Source organism: Bos javanicus, chromosome Y, assembly GCF_032452875.1.
Source record: "Bos javanicus breed banteng chromosome Y, ARS-OSU_banteng_1.0, whole genome shotgun sequence".
Lineage (NCBI taxonomy): Eukaryota > Metazoa > Chordata > Mammalia > Artiodactyla > Bovidae > Bos > Bos javanicus.
In genome coordinates this window covers 780,698-797,177 of record NC_083898.1, presented here as the reverse complement: position 1 = coordinate 797,177, position 16,480 = coordinate 780,698, and the positions used below count along the sequence as shown (strand labels likewise).

Genomic DNA, 16,480 nt, shown 5'->3' with positions numbered 1-16,480 from the left:
TTTCATGCATTGGAGGAAATGGCAACCCATTCCAGTGTTCTTGCCTGGAGAATCCCAGGGACGGCGGAGCCTGGTGGGCTGCCGTCTATGGGATGGCACAGAGTCAGACACGACTGAAGTGACGCAGCAGCAGCAGCAGCAGCAGCAGCAGCAGTAGCAGCTGTGGCATGCTATCTCAGTAGCTGTGCCTCATGGGCCAAAAGCATTTAGGCTCAATAGTTGTGACACACTGGCTTTAGTTGCTCAGAGGCCTGTGGAATTGTCCCCAACGAAGGATGGAACCATTTCCTCAGCACTAGCAGGCAGACTCATATCTTCCAGTGTGCCACAAGAGAAGCCCTAGCTTGTCTATTTTAGATCAAGAGATATTTATTACCCTAAGCAAAATCAGGTTTCTTAAAAGAGTGAAGTCGCTCACTCGTGTCTGACTCTTTGCGAACCCATGGACTGTAGCCTGCCAGGCTCCTCTGGCCATGGAATTTTCCAGACAAGAGTACTGAAGCGGGATGTCCTTTCCTTCTCCAGAGGCTCTTCCCAACCCAGGGATTGAACCCAGATTTCCTGCATTGCAGGCAGACTCTTTACCATCTGAGCCACCATGGAAACCCTAGTATTTTTCTATCATTCATGAGTGGATTCATGCACATTCATGAGTGGATTCATGCACATTCATGAGTGTACAGCTGTAAAAAAATCTGTCACATGAAATACTATGAAATTAGCCTTTTGAAAAGAGTAGTTTCAGAAGTCTAGTTTTTCTTGTAATTTCTCACTGATTTACTCACAACGAAGAAAAAATAAGAATAAAGTTATGTTACATTTTGTTTTTAAAGGCTGACCTCATCTTGAAACTGTAATGACCAAAACCATTCTTTCGCCTAAGGCTGGTCATAAGCAGCTCTGATTACTGCTCCACTTGGAGATTCTTGCAGCACACTAAAAAGTAATTATGTGTGGAGTTTCACTCAGTCTGGGTTAGTTAGTGGGTTGAAGTCTTAGGGTCCTTATTTCTTTGTCTTAGAACGCGGCTGAGAGGCAAGAGGGCAGGAAGAGTTCAGGGCGCAGCGTCATGATTTCCCAGAAATCCTAAAAGTCTCTTCTGCGAGCGTAAGTTCAGTGCCCTGTAGTTGTTAAAGATAGTATCAACCAGCGAGGTCCGAGAACATAAAGCCTCGCGCTGCGGAGCAGGTAAAGGAGTTGTATATACCCTTAAGGTGTACCAACGTCGTCCGCAGTGTTTTCCTGATCTCACCTTTCCCCTCATTGCCTCCTTTGGTTATTATGTGTGCTCCGAAAGTAATGAGACCCGCACCTTCCTTTTGCTACAAGGGTGTATGCAATTCGCACAACCAAACTTTTTGCTGTATCTGGTGTCTTCCCTTTCCCCGACTGACGGGTCCATTATCCAATTACTGGCGGGACTTTCCGCCCCTTCCTGTCCCTGGTTGGGGTCGGCCTTGGGTATCCAGCAAGTTCGGTAGAGCCGCGACTGACGTAGGTCAACAAAGGTCACGTGAGAAGAATACTTCGCTTCAATTGGCGGCGCCTGGATGAGGGGGTGCGGGCGTCACGGCGACTTGGGGTTCGCCCTTTGACACGATTACAACAACTTTGTGCTGGTGGCTGGTGAAGTTTGTGATTCTACGAAATTCTTCCATTACAGCGAAGTTCCGCCTTATCTGTTGTCTCCGCGAACCCGGTGATGTGATTCTGGTAGCCGAACTCCATATCCGCGTATCTGCTGCTTTTGCTAACCTTGGGGTTTTTCGTCACTGTGCGTCGCTTTGGAGGAGGCAGCGGCGATAAAGTTGGTTTGCCAGTTTCTCGCCGCTAGTGCGTCTTTTCCAGCTTAGACTGGGAGTTGGTAGGTTTCAGCTTTGGGAGTTTTGCGTTGGTTGCATTTACATGAAATCCTGCGGAGTGTCGCTCGCTGCAGCCGCCCCTGCTTTCAGTGATGAGGAAAAGAAAATGGCGGCGGGAAAACCGAGAAGCAAGACTAAGGAAGGGACATTAAGCTTGACAGCCGAGGAGAGGGAGGAGCTCAGCGGATTGGACAGGTAAGGACCGCCGTCATTCTCCTAACTGCCTCGGCACCGACTGGAACCGGCCTTTGAGGACAGCGTACCTCAGGGTGCCTGCGGGGGCGGCCCCCTGGAAGCGGTGGCTTCTACTGAAGCCTCGGGATCTGGAACGGGCAGGCCGGGTAGATTTACCCCAGCGTTAACAAGTGTTCTGTATTTCTTCTCATAGCCTTCTCTTTGGGTTCCTGAACCTTCACGAAGATGGCGCCAAGACTGAGACCCTGTTGCTCAAGGTAAGGCAATCATGAGTGAACTTGACCGTCACTAGATCGTTAATATGTACAGTTTTTAAAATTTCAGACATATATCACTTAGACTTTTTTGGGGGGCGGGGGAGTTATTTCTCTGGCGTCTAATTTTAACTTCGTTTTAAGCTTTCTTATATGCTGTTCTCGGAAAGTGAGACTTGCAGTACCTGACAGCAGTGAAGAGTTAAAACTCGGTATTTCATCGGTGTACAGATCTTTATGTGTTTTACCAGAAGTTAAGTGATTTGTCTACTTCTTTGGGTCTAGCCATTAAGAAATATTACCGTAAATGCAGTTTTACGATCGTGTTGTTTCTGGAGCCTAGTTTCTTGTGTGAAGGAGACCAGAGAGCTTTGGCTGTTTGCGTAAAAGTTGTTGGCACTGTCATTTAGTTAATGGCTGCCCCTGTCGGCCAAGATGGCGGGAAATGGTGCAGAAATGACTCTGCGAGCTTCGAGAGAGGCTGTAGATATAAACAGGGAAATACTAGCAAGGAGTATGCCTTTGTCTCAGCTCCTGTAGCTCGATAGTACTGAACAAAAATTAAGCATTATTATCTAAAAGTATAGTTCTTTTATTGTTACAAAGCTGCATAGCAGCATTGATAAACACTGAATATACTTATCAACCCTAAGCACGTTAAATGAACCTTATTCATCTAATTTTATGATTGTACAAAGGCCCTGTAGTTTTTAAGCCTCTCGTTTTCTGTCTCCTGAGCAAAATCTGGTTAAAATATATTCTCCTGTCTGAAAGCTGGACATTTTGTACAAATCTTACTTCCATTAGTTTCTTTTTTTTAGATAAAATTGGTCACAGACACGACTGAGCAACTTCACTTTCACTTCCTTCAATTATTAATTATCAAGGTGAATTTCTCTGTAATGCAGTTGGGAAGGAAATGTTATGTGATTTTTATTTTTAAAGTGTTTTTCCTGACATGATTCTCATCTTTAGTTTGAGTTTGTGTAGTTGAGTTTCTTTTCCCCGTAATCTCCCTTTTTTCATTGTCTCCTTGGCAAAGAGTGACCACCAACTGAACTGTAATAATTTTTTCACTAAATTCAGTTGATTTGCTAGAACATAAACTTTTATCATGTATGTGAAAATTGTTGTGTTAAAATTATAACTGGCAAAATAGTGACTAAATCTAATAAGATGTAAGTGACCATGATTGTTGTTATTAGTTTCAAGAAATTGAATACTTTCAAAGTTGCCCCAATAAACTGAAAAAATTTTGACTTTAAGGGGATGTTATATTGTAGAGTTGATCTTTTAACTTGGGTCAGTGAGATTGAGAATGTGCTATGCTGTGCTGAAGTTGAGCATACTAATGATAATTTGAAAAAGAATGGGCAAATGTGTTACTCCAGTTGTGATAATTAAAAAGATACCGTGATTTTTGATTTCTTATTTGTTTATAAATTTAAATTCCAAATATATGAATTCAGATAAATTCTCAGTTGATAGTATTCAGTGTTGGGGATTTGATATTTGTTTACAATGTGATGCAGTATTGGTTTTAAATTTTAAGGAAATCTCTTTAATTGGGACTTCCTTGGTGACTCAGGAGACAGTAAAAGTGTCTGCCTACGATGCGGGAGACCCAGTTCGTTCCCTGAGTTGGGAAGATCCCCTGGAGAAGGAAATGGCAGCCCACTCCAGTATTCTTGCCTGGAAAATCCCATGGACAGAGGCGCCTGGCAAGCTATAGTTTATGGGGTCGCAAAAAGCCGGACACGAGTGAGCAACTTCACTTTCACTTCTTTCAATTATTAATTATGAAGGTGAGCATGTCTCTATAATTACAGTAATTTTCCAATAATGAGAAGGCTTGAACTTTCATTATGTAGAATTGTAGCTTTGTAAAACACGGAGTGATGTTATTTTATTAACAGTTACAAATGTTTTCAGTGAAATGGAAATTAATTTTGTTAACATTTAGCTTTGAGACTTGTGAATTCCTCTCTTCTAGGTCAAGACTCATTAACCTTAATATTAGTCACTTAAGTGCAGTGAAATATTCTGGGTTGTGTTAGCAATCTCATGGATTCACCTCTCCCTACTTTTCCAAGCTTTATTGAATTATATTTGGCATAAAGTAAAACTGCTAGGATTTAACATGCACAATTCCTTCAAACCTGTGTTTGAAGTCTCTTCTCATCAGGAGTGCTTGCTTTCAATGGTTAGTTTCTCTGTTTCTGAAAAAAATTTTTTTAAGTATAATGTTGCTTATGGGCCATTAGAATTGTTATAATCATAGACTCTTAAGGCTGTCTAGTAAAAGAACTTTTGAAGGATTGCCATATAATACACATTGTTGGAAATTTTAGATTTAAAGTGAAGTGAAGTTGCTCAGTCTTGTCTAACTCTGCAACCCAATGGCCTGTAGACTGCCAGGCTTCTCCGTCCATGAAATTCTCCAGGCAAGAAAACTTGGAATGGGATGGCATTTCCTTCTCCAGAGGATCTTTCTGGCCCACGGATCAAACCTGGATCTAGAGCACAGTACCATCTGAGTTAGATTCAAAATAAGCTGTAAACAGCTAGATGTTACCTAATCAAAGGTTTTGAACTGTCACATGACCTTAACTAGGTTACAGGTTTTTAAAAAATAATTAATTCATTAGGCTTCTCAGGGTCGGGACCTAGTTCCCTGAGAAGGGAGGGATCCCTGGCCTGGTGCCTTGTTGAGTTCCAAGTCTTAACCACAGAACCACCAGGGAAATCCCTCAACTTTTTAAAAATTACAGTGTATTTTAACTGATTAAAGAGGTCTTTTAACAGAAATTATCAGTAGTGATTTGCCTTGCAGTTTAGAAAATGTTTTGATTTTTTTGTTAGGTAAGAATAGAATTGAAATAGAATTGTTCGCTGAAATAAAAAAAGCAGAAGATGAGATCTGTGAGTCTCAGGTTTGTTTAGGGAGTTACTGAGGACTGCAGCCTGGGAGACAGCCTGTCAGATTGTTCTGAGGAACTCCTTAGCCTAGGTAAGAGGTAAGTCAGTATATAAACTTGGTAGAAGATTTACAGCTGTTCACCAGCATGCATGCATTCTGTATTGTTTGAATGCTGTCTGACTCTTTGCCACCCCATGGACTGCAGCCCACCAGACTACTCTGTCCATGGGATTCTCCAGACAGGAGTTACTGGAGTATGTTGCCATTCCCTTTTCCAGGGAATGGTTATCGTAATTATTTTAGTGCTTTTTAAAGTATGGGAATGTGCAGGAACTTGCATCTTTATAAAAATTTTTTCCCAAAGATAGGTTAATTGTCTGAAAACATGATCAGTCAGTTATTCCCAAGCAGAGTACTTCTCTCTTTTTCTCCACCCTGAGCTTCTTTCAGTATATGTTAAAGTCGATAGCTGCCATGGCTAGTGACTCAGTCTTTGTAGAGCCAGATGACAAGTGATATTTTTAGTTTATAGACTATCACTAATATGGTACTCCTTTAAAGTAATGCTGGAGGTCTGGGAATATATTGCTACTGTTTATTTAGAGGTATCTTTGTAAATATTTACTCTTACATGCAAAATATTATCAAAACTTTGGGTTTGGGGTGTTTTTTTGGGTAATTACCTCGGTCAAGAAGACCCCCTGGAGAAGGAAATGGCAACTAACTCCGTTATTCTTGCTGGCAAATCCCCATAGAGAGAGGAGCCTGGTAGGCTGTAGTCCATAGGGTTGCAAAGAGCTGGACATGACTTAGCAACTAAACAATATTAATCATTAAAGAGGTTAAGGAAGTTGTAGTTTGTCTACTGTTCACTGATGTGTACTTTTTTGCCTCGAGGGATAGTTTTAGAATAGTTATTATTTAAATGTTTTTGAGAAATGGAAATAATTTAGAATTGATTCTAGATTTGATCTGCTTATATGTAGTTGGTGATGGACAGGGAAGCCTGGCACATTGGAGTCCATGGGGTCACAAAGAGTCGGCACACGACTGAATGAAAACTGAACTGAACTGATATGGATAAAAATTTATTAATATGGTTTCAGAAATGGTGTTTTTGTACTGTAATCTTTCAGTGGTGATATTTAAAGTATCCTTTTATATATTTCCTATTAACTGACATTTAAGCAAAGCCTTTGATTGTGTGGATCACAATAAACTGTGGAGAATTCTGAAAGAGATGGGAATACCAGACCACCTGACCTGCCTCTTGAGAAACCTATATGGAGGTCAGAAAGCAACAGTGAGACCTGGACATGGAACAACAGACTGGTTCCAGATAGGAAAAGGAGTACGTTAAGGCTGTATATTGTCACCCTCACACATTTAATTTAATTCTCATGATGTACTCTGCATTTAATTTATATGCAGAGTACATTATGAGAAATGCTGGGCTGGAAGAAGCACAAGCTGGAATCAAGACTGCCAGGAGAAATATCAATAACCTCTGATATGCAGATGACACCATCTGTATGGCAGAAAGTGAAGAGGAACTAAAAAGCCTCTTGATGAAAGTGAAAGAGGAGAGTGAAAAAGTTGGCTTAAAGCTCAACATTCAGAAAACGAAGATCATGGCATCCGGTCCCATCACTTCATGGGAAATAGATGGGGAAACAGTGGAAACAGTGTCAGACTTTATTTTTGGGGCTCCAAAATCACTGCAGATGGTGACTGCAGCCATGAAATTAAAAGACACTTACTCCTTGGAAGGAAAGTTATGACCAACTGAGACAGCATATTGAAAAGCAGAGACGTTACTTTGCCAACAAAGGTATATCTAGTCAAGGCTGTGGTTTTTCCAGTGGTCATGTATGGATGTGAGAGTTGGACTGTGAAGAAAGCTGAGCACCGAAGAATTGATGCTTTTGAACTATGGTGGAGGAGACTCTTGAGAGTCCCTTGGACTGCAAGGAGATCCATCCAGTCCATTCTAAAGGAGATCAGTCCTGAGTGTTCTTTGGAAGGAATGATGCTAAAGCTGAAAGTCCAGTACTTTGGCCACCTTGGAAAAGACTCTGATGCTGGGAGGGATTGGGGGCAGGAGGAGAAGGGGACGACAGAGATGAGGTGGCTGGATGGCATCACCAACTCAATGGATGTGAGTCTGAATGAACTCTGGGAGTTGGTGATGGACAAGGAGGCCTGGTGTGCTGCAATTCATGGTGTCGCAAAGATTCGGACACAACTGAGTGAACCGAACTGAACTGAAATGGAAACTTTCTTAGATTTGAAAGAGATCCTTTTTAAAAACTGAAATAGCTATTTTAAAAACCTAACTAAGTGGGAAACATTTGGTATTCATTATTGAGGTATGATAGGAATTGTGACTTGGGTCAAAGTGAAGTTTTAGCAGTTGGCCAATTATGGAGTCTTCTTCCTATTTGGAACCAGTCTGTTTCCATGTCCAGTTCTAACTGTTGCTTCCTGACCTGCATACAGGTTTCTCAAGAGGCAATTCAGGTGGTCTGGTATTCCCATCTCTTTCAGAGTTTTCCACAGTTTATTGTGATCCACACAGTCAAAGGCTTTAGCATAGTCAATAAAGCAGAAATAGATGTTTTTCTGAAACTGTCTTGCTTTTTTGATGTTCCAGTGGTTGTTGGCAATTTGATTTCTGGTTCCTCTGCCTTTTCTGAAACCAGCTTGAATGTGTGAAAGTTCACAGTTCATATACTGCCGAAGCCTGGCTTGGAGAATTTTGAGCATTACTTTACTATTGTGTAAGATGAGTACAATTGTGCAGTAGTTTGAGCATTCTTTGACATCATCTTTCTTAGGGATTGGAATGAATACTGACCTTTTCCAGTCCTGTGGCCTTTGCTGAGTTTTTTTAGCAGGGGGCTCCAGAATCACTGCAGATGGTAACAGCAGTCATGAAATTAAAAAACGCTTACTACTTGGAAAGAAAGTTACGACCAACCTAGACAGCATATTAAAAAGCAGAGACATTACTTTGCCAACAAAGGTCCATCTAGTCAAGGCTGTGATTTTTCCAGTAATTATGTATGGATGTGAGAGTTTGACTATAAAGAAAGCTGAGCAGTGAAGAATTGATGCTTTTGAACCATGGTGTTGTAGAAGACTCTTGAGAAACCCTTGGACTGCAAGGGGATCCAACCAGTCCATTCTAAAGGACATCAGTCCTGAGTGTTCATTGGAAGGACTAATGTTGAAGCTGAAACTCCAATACTTTGGCCATCTGATGCGAACAGCTGTCTCATTTGAAAAGACCCTAATGCTGGGGAAGATTGAGGGCAGGAGGAAAAGGGGACAACGGAGGATGAGATTGTTGGATGGCATCACTGTTTGGGTGGACTCCGGCAGTTGGTGATGGACAAGGAGGCCTGGTGTGCTGTGGTTCATGGTGTCGCAAAGAGTCGGACATGACTGAGCGACTGAACTGAACTGAATTATGGAATCAATGTAGACTTTTTAAATTTATTTTTGGCTGCACTGGATCTTTGTTGCTGCTTAAGAGCTTTCTCTAGTCGCAGAAAGCAGAGGCTACTCTGTAGTTGTGGTTCTCAGGCCTCTTATTGCAGTGGCTTCTTGTTATGAAGCCCACACTGTAGGCTTATGGGCTTTAGAAGTTGCAGCGTATGGGCTCAGTAGTTGTGGTACAGGAGTTTAATTGCTTGACAGCATGTGGAATCTAATGGACCAGGAATCAGACCCATGTTCCCTGCATTGGTAGGTTGGATTCTTCTCCGCAATACCACCAGGGAAGTCCCTGTTCCATGATTTTTTTTTTTTTTTTGAATTGCAGCTCATGATGCTTTGAGCTGTTTGAACTCATGCTAAAATGATCCTAATATTTTTAAAATCAGGTATCCAGAAAGCTAATTTATGTTAAGAAAACCATTAACATTGAGTTGAAATTAACACCTATCTGCCCATGTTTTTAGATGGTGTTTTTGTTTTTGTTTTGTTTTTTTTGACAATTCTCTGGGCTTTCAGGATCTCAGTTTCCCCAAACAGGGATTGAACTCAGGCCAAGGTAGTTCTAACTGCTGGACTACCAGGAAATTCCCTGTAGATTGTTGTTAAGGTAGGCTAATGATTGCTCTGTTTGAACGTGCACTGAATTTTCAAAGGATTGGCTTATAAATTGAGATAATAAATCAGAGTGATAAAAACTTAACTGTGATAAGTGCAAGAATTTTTTAATGTATAGAAATAGCACAGATGTCTGCCTGCTATTTGAGGAAAAATTCATTTCTGCTCTCCCTTTCTAGTTTCTTGTCTGAAACCCCTCTGTGGTAAAGTGAATTTGCAGGAGAGAAATGGAATTTAATAACATGTTTACCTGTTGTCTCTGATCTTAGAGAGCCAACAGTGAGCGATGGTGAGATCTTACTCCTTTGCCCAGGAATTGAACCTGGGTAGCTTGGATAAAATCTAGGAATCCTAGTCATCAAGGGGCTAAAGGCTAGAACCTAATTTTCCCTGTTCTTTGTCCCCAGTGAAAAGTGCATTTATCATGGAGGCAGAAACTGTAAAGGTAGGTACAGTTTATTATTAGGGACATAGCACAACAACAAGTGGGAGATCATGTGGAGAAATTGTTTAGTTGAGAGCAAGGCAGAGATGCACAACCTAAGGGAAAGGGTATGGTGTCGCCCTTGGTGAGGAGGTGCACACTGAAGAAACATTAAGTCATTTATATAAGGCAGTTCTGCTGGGTCTTTGTGTTCCTTCAGGCCAGTTATCTGGTTTCTTTTTCCATACCTGACTTACTATGGGACCCTCCCCTGGGGTGTGCATGCATCCCTGAACCAAGATGGGATCTCCCAAGATGGGAAGAGCAAGACCGTTTATGGCCTGGAGTTATCCCTTGACTTTTCTGCACATGTGTTATGTTTTCCTTATTTTGTACTTTGAAGGGCCTTTGCTTCTCTTTGTCCTTGCCATACTTATTCTCTTGAAGTGTTAAAAAGAGAGAAAGACTTGCTGTCTACCCTGTTTGTTTTGTTATTGCTATTTCCAAGAGCAAATATGGGTCTGGTTGTAAATTCCTCAGTTACAACCTACCTGTCTCTTATCTCAGGAAATGCAAAGAGGGGGTTGGCTGATTTTAAATGTCCAGTCTGGAGTCTCTCCATCTTCTGCCTTATAGCCATGAGACATAGCTTGGAAAGTTGAATTCAGTTCACTTAACTTCAGTTGCTCAGTCATGTCCAACTGTTTGCAACCACATGAATCGCAGCATGCCAGGCCTCCCTGTCCACCACCATCCAGGAGTTCACTCAGACTCACATCCATCGAGTCGGTGATGCCATCTAGCCATCTCATCCTCTGTCATCCCCTTCTCCTCCTGCCCCCAACCCCTCCCAGCATCAGAGTCTTTTCCAATGACTCAGCTCTTGGTATGAGGTGGCCAAAGTATTGGAGTTTCAGCTTTAGCACTAGTCCTTCCAAAGAACACCCAGGACTGATCTCCTTTAGAATGGACTGGTTGGATCTCCTTGCATTCCAAGGGACTCTCAAGAGTCTCCTCCAACACCGTAGTTCAAAAGCATCAATTCTTTGGCGCTCAGCTTTCTTCACAGTCCAACTCTCACATCCATACATGACCACCGGTAAAACTATAGCCTTGACTAGATGGACCTTTGTTGGCAAAGTTAATGTTTCTGCTTTTTAATATGCTATCTAGGTTGGTCATAACTTTCCTTCCAAGGAGTAAGCGTCTTTTAGTTTCATGGCTACAATCACCATCTGCAGTGATTTTGGAGCCCAAAACAAAGTCTGACACTGTTTCCCCACCTATTTCCCATGAAGTGATGGGACCAGATGCCATGATCTTTGTTTTCTGAATGTTGAGCTTTAAGCCAACTTTTTCATTCTCCTCTTTCACTTTCATCAAGAGGCTTTTTAGTTCCTCTTCAAAATGGGCCAAGCATAAATACCATTTACTGTTTAAGGCATGTGAGATGTTGAGGGTTGGAGGCAAGTTAACAGTTTAAAGGGTAACTGAGGTTAAGGTTGTTATGCATATTTAATTCTGGGTTTCTTTCCATCTTGTAATTGAGAGTCCTCCATTTTTTCTGCTATCAAAAGGAGATCTTCTAAGAATGTTGTTTTCCTGTGTAAGTATCCCTTACATTTACAACTGACAACTTATATCCCGTTTTCAGAAATACTCTTGTCTGTGAAATTAAAAGATGCTTACTCCTTGGAAGGAAAGTTATGACCAACCTAGATAGCATATTAAAAAGCAGAGACATTACTTTGCCAACAAAGGTACATCTAGTCAAGGCTATGGTTTTTCCAGTGGTCATGTATGGATGTGATTGTTGGACTGTGAAGAAAGCTGAGTGCCGAAGAATTGATGCTTTTGAACTGTGGTCTTGGAGGAGACTCTTGAGAGTCCCTTGGACTGCAAGGAGATCCAACCAGTCCATTCTAAAGGAGATCAGCCCTGAGATTTCTTTAGAAGGAATGATGCTAAAGCTGAAAGTCCAGTACTTTGGCCACCTCATGCGAAGAGTTGACTCACTGGAAAAGACCCTGATGCTAGGAGTGATTGGGGCAGGAGGAGAAGGGGATGCCAGAGGATGAGATGGCTGGATGGCATCACCAACTCGATGGATGTGAGTTTAAGTGAACTCCGGGAGTTGGTGATGGACAGAGGCCTGGCGTGCTATGATTCATGGGGTCGCAAAGAGTCGGACACGACTGAGCGACTGAATTGAACTGAACTGATGACTTGTCTAGAGTTTCATTTCAGAATAATCCTGTCTATGCCCAAGTGCCATTTTCTGCCACCTTGGAGAAGGTGAAGGCAGCTCACTTCAGTATTTCTTGCCAGGACAATCCTGTGGATGGAGGAGCCTGATGGGTTGCAGTCTGTGGGGGTTGCAAAGAGTTGGACGTTACTGAGCGACTGAGTGCCCACATTCTGCTACGTTTCATTATTTTGAGCTTGTCCCCAGAATGTCAGTGAAGAAGGAAATAAAGTGCTGTTAAAGTTTACAGTAAAGATCAGCTTAACAAATTAAAAGTTTGGGTAGTTTTTTCTTAGTAAGATATTGTTTCTTGGGGATTGTTTTCTTGATTTAGAGCATCATCATGCACTTTTTAATACTAATTTAAAAAGCATGATTTTAAAATTAAGATTTTAGCTCTTAGAAGCATAAAAGATACTTTATTCTAGACTCTGTTCCTCTTTGGTCTTATTTGGTAGTAATATTTACCATAGTTTCTTACCTTGCACTTTTTAAATGTGTACTCATTGGTCAGTTTAAGAAATTCTCTGATAAGAGTTTTGGAAAAGATACTTAGTAATATTTATTAATGGTCATCTTGGACGTACATTAAAAACTTAGGGCTGTTTTATGATCCTGTATCTGCACCCCATTTTATTCTTAACAAGCGCATATCTAACTATAAAAATGCACCTTAAATACTGTGTTAGTGGGTGCACAGGAATATAGATTTTATACCTAGAAATGGCTCTTCTGAGTTTTCTGAGTTTAAATCTTGAGGAATATTTCCCATCTCCTTCCCACCCTTATCCCTTTTTAAGACTGTTTAAAAAAAAGTCAGCTTTGGTCCAGTTTAGTTTTTTAACATATCCTTAACAACTATTGGTGTATATTCTGTCAGTGAAATTGAAATTTTAGGATTTCTTATTGTTTATTATTTTAAATTTTCCTTTGAGTTCTTTTAGCTTTGGCATCACATATTTTAGGATTTGCGTATACATTCAGAACAGTTAGATTTTTGTGAGTATTGATCAGTTTATTGTGAAAGCTACCTCTTTGTCTTAATATTTATTTATTTTGCCTGGAATTAATATAGTCACTTGACTCTTATATAGTTCTCTTTGCATAGCTTTGCCCTTCCTAACCATTTGCTTGGATTCAATGTGTGTCTTTTAAAAGACAACATATAGTTGGCTATTTAGCAAATCCAGCCTAGCATCTGTGACATTTATTTGGAATATATGTACTGTTCACATTTACTCCCAACTTAAGAATGCCTACTCCTTTATTTGCTGAGGGTGTCTCATTTTTAATATGTCTTCTTTGACTCTCTTTTACTATAAAGTTCCTATTACTTACTGTATGCCATTTAATTCCTGTTGTTTTTTTTTTTTTAGCTATGTCTTTAAACAATTATTGAGGTAAAATTCACATACTATAAAATTTGCCTCTTTAATATTTTAAAACTGTACGGTGCAGTGCTATTTGTACATTCAAAATGCGTGATTATACTGTTATCTGATTTGGGGCATTTTCATCATCTGTAACCTAAAAAACCCCAGGAATTACTAACCGGGACCATTCTGTGCCTATTGCTTAAAAAACAATATTGAACCTATTTGCCATCTTTATTTCTGTCTCTGGTGTAGGTTCAGTTAAACCATACGAAAACTATCCGCTTTCCTACGTGGCTTTTAGCAGAAGCTTTGGAACTAATTTTAGGGGAAGTAGGTGGGAAAGAAGGCAAGATAAAACTGTAATTTGCCACCTGCTGTTAGGTGAACACCTTGGCCGTAAATTTTGTATCTGATTTCTTTCAGTTATTATAAGGTTTCCAGTGTTTATTCATGTTGTATCATTTATCAGTATTTTATTCCTGTCTATGCTGCTACTGCTGCTGCTAAGTCGCTTCAGTCATGTCCAACTCTGTGCGACCCCAGAGACGGCAGCCCATCAGGCTCCCCCGTCCCTGGGATTCTCCAGGCAAGAACACTGGAGTGGGTTGCTATTTCCTTCTCCAGTGCATGAAAGTGAAAAGTGAAAGTGAAGTCGCTCAGTTGTGTCCGACTCTTAGCGACCCCATGGACTGCAGCCTACGAAGTTCGTCCGTCCTTGGGATTTTAAAGAAAATAATATTATACATAAACACACAAAAACACCAAAGACACAAATTTATGGCCAAGGTGTTCACCTAACAGCAGGTGGCAAATTACAGTTTTATCTTGCCTTCTTTCCCACCTACTTCCCCTAAAATTAGTTCCAAAGCTTCTGCTAAAAGCCACCTAGGAAAGCAGATAGTTTTCGTATGGTTTAACTGAACCTATTCCAGAGACAGAAATAAAGATGGCAAATAGGTTTCAATCTACCTGCCCCTTCTAATCAACTGGTCAGCATTGCCAAGAACACTGTGTCAAGAAGGATTCTAGGTGGCTTTATTAATTACTGGTGTCTTCTGTATAAACTCAAGGGAGATAGTGGAGAATACCATTTGATTCTATTCTTTTCTTTTATGTCTAATATATTATACTTCCAATCATAATTGGGCTTATTGTCAAAGCTCATCCTATTTTTATGTAAATATAAAACAACTATATAGGTCAGATTTTGGGGGCAAATATTAATTAACACAGACATTAGTTAGATTGAGATGCCCTCTCAGCAAGACGTGATAGACGGAAAGATTTAACAAGATAGTGAACAGAGATGAGAATATACATCCCATGAATGTGAGTCAGAGGAACAGATCTGCTGTGAATCCCAAGGGCCTCTAAGAAACATTGCAAAGAGGAAACCAGAAATTCCATATTTAAGCTTCATGTAGAAAATTGATGATATGGAGAAAAAGTGCATAGGCCTACAAATCAATACAAACTGGTTACCCCTTCTTGTTACAGTTTGGGTCTTATCAGCTTCTGTGCTGTTAAAAAATTGAGAGAAAAATTATTTTAAAAGATCACAAACATTTCACTGTCTGAAATACTATGCATTATTTTGTTATTTTTATCATTTACCTTCAAAATAATGTTTTGAAAGGTTTAGATGAGTGCTTATAGTAAAGGACTGTAAAGGCAACATTTAGATTCTGATTTGAACCTCAGCTCTGCCACTGATTTTTTTCATTCACTACTTTTTATATTTGACAAAGACTTGTTAATAACTGTATGTAATGGGAAAACACAAATCAAAATAGTTCACAGAATTTGCGATAGGAAATAGAGCAGGAAATTAAAAAGTGGAAAATATTACAAAGATACATTTTATTTTATTTATTTTTTTTTCAAAGATGCATTTTAGAAGCAGAAAGACAAGAGTGAACACAGCTAGCAAGTGAATTTCTTCATATATACTGTACGTCCTGCTTCTTTGCATAGTTATTTCAAGGCTACAAGATCACATAGAATTTCTTTTTACTGTAAATACACTAATTTACTTCTTTTCCCATTAAGGCTGAAAAGAACTTAAGTCCAGGTTACATCCCTTTGGTGTCAAATTTTTCATTTCAATCATCCAACTGCATTGTTAAGCATTCACAAAACAAATATGTCTTTACATAAAGTCAGTATAGTTTTAGAGCATCCCTCCTAGACATAAATGCAGAAATTCTCCTTGAACTGTAGACATACTCAGGGAAGGCTTTCTGATAACCACAAGCGTCCAAGACCCTAATCTTGGTTAATCACTAACAGGTTAGCATCTCTGAAAACAGCACAGCCTAAGAGCAGAAGAATGTGTGGTCTGGTTCTCATAGAATTTTAAACCTTGTAGAGCTTCAGGGCTGCCTCATGCCTGTGATTGGTGGTGTGCAAGTGTAATTTGTCCACGCTGTTGGTGTAGTAGTCACAGGCATTGCACTTGAGGTGAACGGTGTCTATGGCTGAGTCATTATTCTGTCTCCTCTGAAAAGCCAGGGTATACCCACATTTGGTATATTTTGGTTATTCATTCATTCTTTGATGGATATTCAGTTATTTCCAAGTTTTTGCCTGTTATAAATAGTTGGTCTCTCTTATCCCTGGTTTCGCGTCTCTGGTCCCAGTTATCCCCCTCTCCCTATCAGTTAAGTCATGTGCTATTTAAATCTCTCACCCTTCTGCTACCGCCTGCCCAGAATGCGAACACTCTTGTCCAGTGTGTCCATGCTGTATATTTCTTCTGCTCTTTAGTCCTTAGTGATGTTCTCAGCAGATTGACTTTCTTAGTAATTTTGTTCTATTTATCCTTGTTTTACTAAATAATGGCCAAAAAGTAGAAGAGTAGTGATGTCCGCAGTTAATAAGTCAGGCATAGTAAGAATATATCTAAACTGAAGTGAATGTTTTGTATGTATTAGAAAAAAGTGAAACAACTATAAAGTGAAAGATCATCATACAGTCCTGTTTTTAAACATGATTGCTCATTAGAAACACATCTGAAGCTTTGGATGAAAAACACATCTGGAGCTTTTGGATGAAAAAAAAGCAATGCCTGGACATTTGCATTTTTGAA

At 40.1% G+C, this 16,480-nt stretch overlaps 1 protein-coding gene across 1 annotated transcript in view; it reads left to right on the top strand.

Moving 5' to 3' along the window:
- The first annotated feature begins 1,591 nt into the window (after positions 1–1,591).
- Positions 1,592–16,480, top strand: part of LOC133243828 (lysine-specific demethylase 6A-like) — a 185,273-nt gene continuing 170,384 nt past the window's right edge. The window contains exons 1-2 of the mRNA XM_061410557.1: positions 1,592–2,057; positions 2,251–2,314. Of these exons, the coding sequence (XP_061266541.1) occupies positions 1,906–2,057; positions 2,251–2,314 (216 nt within the window). The 5' untranslated portion in view covers positions 1,592–1,905. The remainder of the gene's footprint in view (positions 2,058–2,250; positions 2,315–16,480) is intronic.